This window comes from Lampetra planeri, unplaced genomic scaffold (assembly GCF_965212315.1).
Source record: "Lampetra planeri unplaced genomic scaffold, kcLamPlan1.2.h2 scaffold_1219, whole genome shotgun sequence".
Taxonomy (NCBI): Eukaryota; Metazoa; Chordata; class Hyperoartia; order Petromyzontiformes; family Petromyzontidae; genus Lampetra; species Lampetra planeri.
Window position 1 is genome coordinate 1 of NW_027613934.1, and position 11,260 is coordinate 11,260.

Below are 11,260 nucleotides of genomic sequence, written 5' to 3' on the forward strand. Positions count from 1 at the left end.
TCCATTTTCCTTGGCTCCGTTTCAAGAACATTTGCATGAATCTGGGAAGATGTATCGACAGCCTGTAGTTCATACTCCGGCCTTCAACATCGTTTTCCATTCACATTTTTTCATCAAAAATCACATTTTTGACGGTTCTATTTGGTCGGCAGACAAGGAAGCGCAGCTCCTCTCCTTCTTCTCTGGTTTTGGTGCATTTCAGCGCCACCTACAGGCCTGGAGTATGAACTACAGCCTGTCCAGTCGTTTCCAATGGATCTGTATGGACATTTTTGTTATGATGTCCAGGAAGACGGAGGAAAAAAAGATTGTTTTGGTCCGTGTGGATGTGGCCTGAGGCCTGAGTGTGTGAGTACCTTGAGCTCCACACCGGCAGGCACCACGATGGGTCTGAAGGAGAGGGAGTGAGGGCAGATGGGTGTGATCATGATGGCTGGGACGTTGGGATGGATCATGGAAGCTCCTGCTGCCACTGCATAAGCTGTGCTGCCGGTCGGCGTGGATACGATCACACCTGACACACACACACATACACACACTTTTACTATATGACATTCTTCAGTGACACACACACACATCGTGCAGTTGTTGACAGTTCAGTTTGTACTGTGTTTTGAATATTACCACTGTGTTTTTATCATCCGCTCAAGAAGAGACTTTGACGATTAAGCACAAAAGAAAAAAAACAAGCAGGGCAGTGATGAGTGAGTCGCCCAACAGACTGAGGATAATTTGATGATGCTTCATCTTCAAATGTCACTTGGCTCAATCAGGTGCTTTACCTTGTTTTTTCTGACAAAGACATCCACTGCTGAAGAATATCACCCCTTCACTTCAATACTAGATCCTAGCTGTGTGTTTGGGTATCGTCATCCCAGTGGATACAAATAAAATCAAATCAAATCTGTCTATAAATCTATGAAGATAGAGAGTGTAGTTGCATATCTAGGCTCATCTTCAGGTTTCCTATTTCTTCTATGATTTATTGTGTCACATAAGTAAGGGTTAATCAATGGGTAGGGCGTTGAAACGGTTTAATGCACACCTACGCGTTGAGTAACCCACTTATACCAGAGTCACTTGCCAATGAATGTTTTCCTCGTCAAATGTCCAGTTGTTACTGCAGACAGCTGTGCTGCTCATACGCTGTTTAATGCTGCTAATGTAACAGGTTGTGCCAGGGATGGATATGAGAAAAGTTCACCATGAGCCGAACTGCGTGTGCATTAGACGGTTTTAATGCGCAGCTGACAGTGTTTGGTCTTCTGGGGTGAATCTATTGCTGCACACTGTGGCTGAAAGGGGAAGGAGTCACATATCTGAATGATACGTCTGACAAGGGTTTTGCGTTGTTTTTAAATTTGAAAATACTGACGTAACACAAATGAATCCAGTATCTGTCTTACACCCCTCACACACAGTCAGTATTTCTCTGAAGAACCATTTACAATAAGAAAGTCTAAGAAAGTAGATTTGACACAATAAATAATAATGCACAATAAATAATAAATGCAAATATGTGCTTAATGTCCTGTGTGTCCTATGTACACATTATATTTCTGCACCATGATTTTTTTGTAAAGAGTGAAGTTCGCCCATATTCAGTGTATTACTATTATTACAATTAATTTATAATTCATCAATTAATTAATTGTAATTGAATGTATATATTTACTTATTTATTGCTTACTTACTTACTTTTTTGTACTAATCCCAAACAGCAAGGAGGAACAAAAATGCACACCAAACTAATGCTCGGGCCTCAGGACATTAAAAATGCTGTTAGAACATGTTCTTCATTCACACTGCCAAGCTGCAGTAAATGTATGGTTAAAAACAATACATGCAGTAAATGTATGGTTTAAAAACAGATTCAATACAGTTTAATGGATGAAAATGTTAAAGATCCATCTGAAGTTCCCAGTAAGTAAGATGATGATATTTAGTTTCTTGTATGTCTGATCAGTAAAACACAGACAAAGACAAAACAAAACATCTAAGGCGGTGTGATGTCTGTAGTTGTCGAGTCTAGAAACATCAACACACGTCGGGGAGTGAAGGACAGACATACACGCACACACCAGACGTGACAAACATCTTCTTTGGAATGGAAGAGTGTCTTCACCGGACCGGACACGCACGGCCGCACTCACCATCTCCCTGCACCGTGGTGATGAGGTGTCCGTCCAGGTAGAGGTCCACGTTGGAGAGATAGGAGGAGGGTCCTCTGTCCACCACCACCTCGTTCAGCACCTGAAACATGCAAATCCACAGTCATGTTTCAGTTCAGTTCATTCTTTCTCATGTCACAACACACACACACACACACACACACACACACACACACACACACACACACACACACACACACACACACACACACACACACACACACACACACACACACACACACACACACACACACACACACACACACACACACACACACACTTTAAAAGCGTACCATATAACTTGCTGCACATCAGGGGCCCAGAAATGAGAAAATAGCTGCAGAATTTTCCCTTTGTTGAAGAATTACTGATAAACTGAATTCAAATATGTGAAACTCTAAAGACATTTGGTTCAATTCCTACCAGTTTGCATGAAAAAAAGAAAAGAAAAATCAGCAATTTTCATTCATTTCAGGATTCTCATTAAACCTGCTTTCTGAAACAGGCCCCAGAAATAAAATAAACCTAAAGGAGAATAAATACAAATAACACAAACAGACTAAATAAATCCTAAAAAAAGAGTCCAGTCTTCGACTGGGTAAGTGGATAGAGGAGAGGTCTGTCTAATAAAAACAAAAACAAATGAACCCTGACGGCAGAACTGAACAGCCTGCAGGGAACGTTCCTGCCAAACTGGTAATTTCCTTCTAGCAGTCAGAGTCAAAGTATTTGTTTTGCTCTTTGGCTTAAAGCACGCAGGAGTCATTGAGTTTAGACTCTGTTGACAGTGGTGGATGTGATTCCTGACACTCAGTGGAATAAGTCATTAAAATAATTGAATTTTTACCCAGATGGATCATTACTGGCTGCACCCGTTTGCTTTCTGCTGTCAGTAAGGCGAGTAGTGGCTGCAGGTGCACAGCCTACCTGGTACTGCATGGCTTTACGGCTGCTGTCTATGTCGCCGTTGGTCAGGATGATGCTCTTTTCATCCACTCTGGCCTTTTTCTCCCAGTTCTCTTTCAGCACCCGCACTTTCAAGCGACTTCTTAGGACAATGGCAGCATTACCTGCATCAAAGTCAACTCTGTTTGAAACGACGCATGGCAGACAAGGGTGTGTGGAGATTGATATATATACTGTATATATATATTTTTTTGGTCAAATTCCTTTTTATTTTACCCTTGCTTACATGAACTTGATGATTGACTTCAATAGCACAAACAAACAGACAAACAATGCATAAGATGTATACAAATGAACTAAAACACCATGTGAGGTGAACCTGACTGTTGTCATTGCTGGTTTTACAAGTGTTCCAGTTATGCTGTTGGGTAACATAGATAGTTGACACACACATGACATGAGATTCCTGAGCACAGCAGGACATGTAGGATGGCAAAGAGCTTCCACTTCACTGCTGCCTTACCTTCAATAATTTGCGTGACCTGGGATTGATAGGTATCAAACTTGAAAGGCGTTAAGAAGCCGAGCGAACCCAAATGGAACGCCATAACTGGTGGAACGCTCTCCTGCAAACAGAGAGAGAGGATTTAACACAACAGAAGAAGTGTGACAGCACAGAAAAAAGCTACACCATCTGGTCAGGTGTGAGCAAGTACCTGGAAGAGCGAAGATGCGTACAACAAAGTTCCATCTCCACCGAGACAGATGATGAAGTCCACACATTTAGAGATGTCGTCAAGGTCTGAGAAGAGAACAACCATTTACCTACCGCAGACAAAACTCCAAATCATTTCAATATGTTTGTTTATTGAATCATTATGTTTCATACCTTCCCTGAAAGTGCAGAATTTCCTGGCAATGGCCCCAAAGTTTTCATCAGCAGAAATGGCTGGGTCTTCCAGAACCTTCTTTTCCACACAGACGATCATGTTTTTCACCTACAGCAACACACAGAGCGACCACAGATTAGCACAAGGACCACTATGAGATCACTGCAGGTGAATTAATTCATCAGCAGATGTGGTTGTTAACCACAGGATCAATCAGGAGCAAAGGCACGTGGGAGGTGGTCTTCGAAGGTTCTCTGAAGACTACCTCGGTGAGGAATATGCAGAGGTCTTTGAAAGGCTGAAGCAGGCTGGCATCTCGGATTTTTTTGATGACAAGGACACTTCTTGGTGGCTTGTTCCACGTCAGTCTCTGGCTGGCAGGATCCTGAATGTGCCTGAACACAGACATACAGCTTTTTTTCAGAAGGAAAACTTCTCCAAACCTTTAGCCTGAGAGCCTGTAAATCACTAACATGACCCCCACCTCCCCCACCAACCCCCATTTCGCCAGGATGTGTTGCCACTATCCAATTAGAGTCTGTGGCTTAAGATGGAGCTCTGCTGGCCCATACTGTCGATCCCATGTGATGTCTGTGGGGTTTCACCTTCACTCAGCCTCTGACTCCGTGAGATATTTACAGGATTAACTTGAATGTTTGGAGAAGTATTCAACCACGGAGGGCCGAAGTGACATTACAAAATAAAACAGCTTCATTGCAAGTGCAGAGACCCGATTGGTTAAATTCACTGGAGGGAGTTGGGGGGCACCTGAGCCTGCCCGAGGTGGCCATTTTTGTGTGTGCTGGAAATGTGTCCTTGTGAGCTTGGAATGTGTGCTGTGCTAATTTCACTGTGTATTAACTCAATTTCCATACCAAATAATACTTTTCCTCTATTGAAATGACACAAAACAGACAAATCATATGCAGGCCAGTAATTACCGGGGGGTTGAATCCTAATTCAACAAGCTGGAGGCTGGAGCCAGTTGCAGTTCTCATCTACAGATTTGTTATACATATTAGGAAAAGCAGTTTTTGAATAAGACATCTGACAAGTATTCAGCAGAGGAGAGCATGTGTGTAGAGATTTTAGCCACAGCCATTAACGACAAGACAAATGAACAGATGTGTGTGTTCTTGATCTGAACTTCAGAAGATTTCAAGAATCATTTAGCAGATCGCTGATGCGTTTGTAGATGGCCTTACAGGACACACACTCCCCACGTAACCTCCACCACTACATAATACTTCACCCCCATGTGCGTCACATTGCGTGAGGCAGCATTTGTATTAAACTGTGACATTTACGGCAATCACATGTGGAGAATGGTGTTTTCATGGATGTCTGAGTGGAGCAGTGAATGGTTCAAGTCAACGACGAGTGGTTTCTTTATTTCTATCTCTTCACAGCACAATATGACCCAATTAAAAACGTAGATCATAGTCATTGTCGGTTAAGACGTGAGAGGAAAAGATCACTGCAGTATCGTTATGTTGGTACGCTGGTGGTATTCAAGGGAAAACTCCCCTTCAAAAGAGATGATGCGTCAGAAGAAAAATTAACAAAAATAAATTTTGTTTCAGAGTCACTGACATTAAACCTATTCATCTCATTTCTGTCTCTGGCAAATCTGTTGGATTTTCTCTGACACCCCATGAGCCTCTTTACAGCCAACAATCACATAACATAAGAATGGAGCAACGCTGTGCAATTGTTGTAAGAACATATCCGGTTCCTGTTTCTTCATATTCACAGACAACAAACAATATGTTGCGAATCAAACACCACTACAGTCCCTTATTCTAAAATCCGAATTATTGTAATTAGAGAATCATTTCGGCATAAGAGGGCTGTAATATTCTCTACAATAACAGAACGCACAGACAAGAATCGTCTGTGCGTGAAGATGATCAGAACTTCAAACACCCAACCTGCTCAATCGGGAATGACATTCATTAAAACAGAGACCAGTTCAAGTGTACGCCTGAAACTGTGCAGACTGGTTTTTGAATCAAAAGCTCATTAGCGTTTGAAGCGGAGACAAGCTGTGATGTATTCATGAACAGCTCCTGTCTGGTCACCTCAAAGCCGCCACACACACAGACGTTCCCTTTCATACAGCCGGACCACGCTGTGCTCAGGAACAGGTTCATGATGTTACAGCCAGAAGCCAGTGATAACATGTAAACACTGATAGTTCTGAAACCTTGGTGAAACAACAGCCAGAAAACTACACAGAAATCCAACACTCAACTTTAAATAGTGAAAAATAAGTTTAAAAATCATTATATTGAAAAGATTTGACATCAGTTTCATATTCTTACTCAGTCACTGTAATAAAGGTCTCTGACCATCTGGTGGGCTATAATCCATGCACTGCCCACTGGTACCAGTTAATGTTTCACCCCGCAAACATGTTTCTTCTGCTGAGAAAAAGAGACGAAGCAGATGCTATAATTATCTCACCATTTCCACACTTTGTTCTCGTTGTGGTTCCCCGGAATATCCTGCAGCACGCACTGGTTAAACTTCATGTCTGTACACATGTAACAAGGAAGCTGCTTCAGGTAAATTCAGCTGGAGAATGGGACTCTGTCCAGGAGGCCCACGCAGGTAAAAAAACAACTCATTCTAACCCTAACAACTTCCTTGAATGTGACACATTGTCAAGCAGATGATGTCTTCTTGAGATCGTTGTCTCCATGCACTGTAATGGGGCTCCGAGACCAGAGAACAACCCCTCCAATCAGATTCACTGCTGCTATATTTGTCCCAGAGAGGACTTAACACTAAACCTTCCTGGAGCATTCTGCTGCTGAATTAGAGCTCTAACTCATCTTATGGGTGACTTCATCTGCCCGCCCACTCTGCTGTTCTGGACACGCCCATTTCAGGGACGGGCCTCCCTCTCCTGACAGGTGTGGTTACCACAGGCACAACAGAGACACTACTCTTCCTGAAAACACTTCATTCACTGTTATGACAAATGTTATTGTCTGAACATAAAATCATGTGAGACAATAGGCATTCATTACTATTTTCTATTTTTTTTACCTTTAATTTGAAATTATTACATAAGGTATCCAAATGAATTCACAATGAATCCTTCCAGGTATATAAACTGGTTGAATTTATATCAGTGTTGTAGACGAAGAAGTTATAGAAAGAACAATTCAAGTATGACGTCACAACATCTCCTCTTACAGGTACAGCTGTTCATGATCAAACACAAAAGCGGCTTAAAATCCCTGAAGTTAGAAGAAGAGGAAGTTCTGGACTGAATTACAGCATCAGCCCTACACAGACAATACGGATTCAATAATGCATTACTGGAATGCAACAGGAAGTACTTGCACTTCCTAATGTCTCACTACAGCCAGTATTACTACTGAACATTCAAAGAAAAAAGCTCTTCTGTATATAAAAGGTGGAAGATTGTGTATATGTAGAAATTCTGATTTGCTGTTAAAAAAAATAAAAGGTGCAGCCTACCAATGTGTTTTGATGTTCTGATAAACCAGGCAGATTATTGGATTTGTTTCAGGGTGTGTATAGGGTGTCGGATAAATGCGATGGTTAAACAACAATGGCTCAACAAGCTGCCATTTGGGGACAGTATCACAGCCACACCCGCCCACAGAGAGGGACTCAAGTGGGCAGTTTCTAGTTTGGAAGGTCAAAACTGAGACTTCCGTATTTTCTAGGTTTTGAGGAAAAGGACAGTGCCTAACGCCTACCAAGAGTATTTCAAAAGGTCGACCAAGTAATGCTTGATTCTGACTCTGAAGACGTTTCTACTTTTAACCTGTCTAGCAGCTTTTAACTTGAAGGTGTTAATCCTTCAGCTAATACTGCTGAAAGCATGGCTGATGGGGTCAAAAGGCCAACAGTCCAACCAGGTTTTGACTCCTGTCCTGACTCCTTTTATTGTGTAATTGATACCCTTTGGTTTGTAAACACTTGAAACTAATTTGTTGCTTTTCTCAACTTTTCGCAAATCTCAACTGAAACATTAATGCCATCAAAACAGTTGTAAAACAGAAGCCATTTCACCGCTGCCTGGACATTAATGTTTGATATAAAAAAAAAAATCATTTCCAGGAGCTGCACCCTGGTCATATGTTTGTCACTGCATCTGTCCAGAAACAACTAAGACTATCTCTGTCGACACAGAAAAACGCTGAGATACCAGCAGCAATAGACTGCTAACTCACAAAACTAGTTATAAGAGGAAATCAAAATCAGAGAAATGAGGAAAGAGGCAATCATAATATTTTGGACCCAACAAATTGTTATCCAACTCAGTGTGTTTACATTTGAACATAAAAAGAGAACAATGACAAGAGCAAGTATGTTACTGGCTCAGCAACATCCAAAAGCAGTAACAAATGTGCATGTTGCATTTAGTAACTGCTATACACTCTGTAGACTGATTTATGGTGGTAAAACACTGTTACTTTGCTGTAGACTTACATTACTGTGTGCGGATTCTGGAGTATGCATGCCTTTGGGCCAAATTTAGTCACAGGGCTTGGTCCATGTAGTGACTGGGTTCTCCTGAAAGAGACAAGAACAAAAACAGACTTGAAGGATTTGGCACTGCAAGCTGATAAGAATTTTTAAAAGTAAGAATGCAAAGTTCATGAATCATTTAGACAAGCATAAGAATGGTTTGACTGATTCATTAAATGTAATTTAATTTAATTTAAGTCACTTTCTTCATGGAGCTGCTGTAAAAATACTGTCAGAATTGCACTGAACTATTAACACTGAAATAGCAGATGTCTTTATCCACTCTGGAGCTCAGAACAGAGGGAAAGTCTTAAGAGCAAATCTATATGGACCGCACTGAAACTATGTCATTTGATCAGAGGTGAAAGGTCAGCTGCCCACAACTCCTGAGACCTTTGTTCTGTGTCACATTATGCAGCGAGCACATTCTAACACTGTGACCTCACCTTCCTGAGCTGCTTAATGGACGTTACAGCAACTGAGAGATAAATGAATTAATACTTTAATATTATTTTTTTATGGTGTCGTACATGCTCTCTGCTGAAGTCAAACTAAAGTCAAAATTCTATTTCTGTGTGATACCTGGTGACTTTTTAATGACGCTTTTACCAAGTTCAATGAAAATCTGTAGTGAGCAGTTTTTGCAAAAACCTGCTAAAATCTGAAGAAACCAAAAATAAAGCATATCGTCTCCACCAACCAGGTTTGCGTGGAATTTTTCCTGTCTTATGTCACAAAAGAGAAGTGTCATTGCCAAATATAGAAAACCCCCCACAGGAGTGTATTTTCACCATCTCGGATGAGTGCAATCATTGAATACGTCTTGTTTTCTTATTTCCTCATTGGTTACGACGCTGTCACAGCGTGGGTATAGCAACCCTCACCTTTTCACTTCTCCTTGGGAGAAACCCCGTCACTGTTGCTCAAATCATACACACAGTTGCGACATTCTTTGTGAACAAACATTTCATGCTTTTAACAGTTTCTTTTCAGGCATTTCTGTGATGAGTGAAGTCCTCAAATGTCATGTGTTTTGTCCCTTTTTTTATTTCCAAATACCACACAGCAGTGAGTCAGGCAGGATATTTTGATGTTTCCTGGTTTCATTCTTCTTGGCTGTTGTTGTTGTGTCAGACTTTGTCAAGTGAATGGTAATGAATGTGTTTTAGCGTGTTCATCATTTGCACTGGCTGGTACAGCATGTCCAGCAAAGACTGACAACAGCTGTGTGTAATGACTTTTGCTTCGAATATGACATTCATGACTGGGTTTGACAAAGAAGTTGTGCTGGTTGGACATCTACCTGTAGTCAGACAAGCTGCTAGCCGAGGACGTGCTCAGGCTGCGGATCTTCTTGTTGCGTCGAAGCAGGCCGCGGCTGGAAACTTCTCCTCCGTCCCAGGTGGAGCAGCAGTATGAAGCTGATTCCACTCTTATGTCCTCTCCTCCGTCCATCACACACGGCCAGGCTGCAAGGAAACTCAATAGTAAATATTCAAGAAGCTTTACTTTATTCGTATAGATTTGGAAATAATATCAAGAATATAGCAGACAATATATGAAATGATGCCAAAAATATCCAACACATTTCTGTCCCTCAAATTCCAGCATTCCTTTCCAATGACTGCCAACAGGTAAGCGCATAAACCAGAAAAAAAAACATACGGTTTATAAACAAAGAGAATGTCTATTAAATGAGTTAATGTCTAAAAGAAAAAGGAAAACCACAGTACATGTCACACACAAAGGGGTTTCACCATCTAGAAGTCCGAATTTGACATCTATCGTCAGATCCTCCAGCTAGCCTTGTAAATGATTACAATAGAAAATGTTGAATTTTTCATAAAAGTCTAACCAAACAAAGTCTCCGCCGTGATGACTTGAACTCTGGTAACCGGCGACACGTCCAGCCGGTGAGCTAGCTAAACTAGTGTAAGCTAGATCGCAAGCTAAGCTGGTACTTAAGCACATTGGGGTGGGGGGGGGCAGGGAGGCGAAGTAGCATTTATTTCTGGCACCAACATTACCTTTCGACCACAACGACACCCTGGATGAAACCGTTTGGAGGCACAGCAACCTGCCTTGGGTTCAGAGCCTCGCCGTTATTTCAGTGACGATAACGTGACACCATTTCACTTCCCGGGAGCGCCGACCGACTGTCAACAGGCACCTCATCGCTTCCTGGTCCTCAGCGACCAATCATCGAGCGCCCTCACGGTGACGCCATCACGGACGACTTCCCAAAACATCGGAACACGAACAAGAACCCAAGCAGAAGTAATTAAATGTACAAGGAATACACGTCCCAACACATAGTGTCATGTGTGACTTTGTGCTTGATAGTTGTCAAATGTCTCTTCACTGTTTTGGTCACATAAACACAGCGGGATGTGAAATATTGTTAATATTGTCTGAGGTGAAGCAAGGTGAATCAATAATGATTGATATTTTTCTGAATTGGGTGTCATGCATCAAGGTGCCCAGCCCACATGCAAAACAAAACAACTAAAGGACAGGAGACACAAAACAGTGTATGGCTCGCACATCAGTCCAAAGGGAAACAAGAAACAAAAGACGAAGCTGAGTCCACCTCTCTTAATATCGCAACAAAATTGGTCTTTAACGTTCTTAAACAGTCTTCTTGTGCCATTGGAAGGTACTCCAGATATATTGCGCCAGAAAAACCTTGTATGTAAACAAAGTGAAAATAGGCTTACACAAAACCTCTTCAAACCATCTGTAATTATCAATTATGTTTTGATCTTCTTAACAATCTAACAA

General features: G+C 41.6%; 1 protein-coding gene across 1 annotated transcript; it reads right to left on the bottom strand.

Moving 5' to 3' along the window:
- Positions 1-356: 356 nt before the first annotated feature.
- On the bottom strand, positions 357-9,934 carry LOC144738910 (NAD kinase-like; the record flags this gene model as incomplete). Its single annotated transcript, XM_078621910.1, has 9 exons — positions 9,783-9,934; positions 8,441-8,524; positions 4,233-4,362; positions 3,967-4,075; positions 3,794-3,879; positions 3,601-3,703; positions 3,099-3,241; positions 2,154-2,253; positions 357-514 (listed from the first exon to the last, which is right to left on the bottom strand). Coding segments are annotated over exons 1-9 (1,065 nt in total), but the record flags the coding sequence as incomplete, so codon positions are not given.
- Between the last annotated feature and the right edge of the window lie 1,326 nt (positions 9,935-11,260).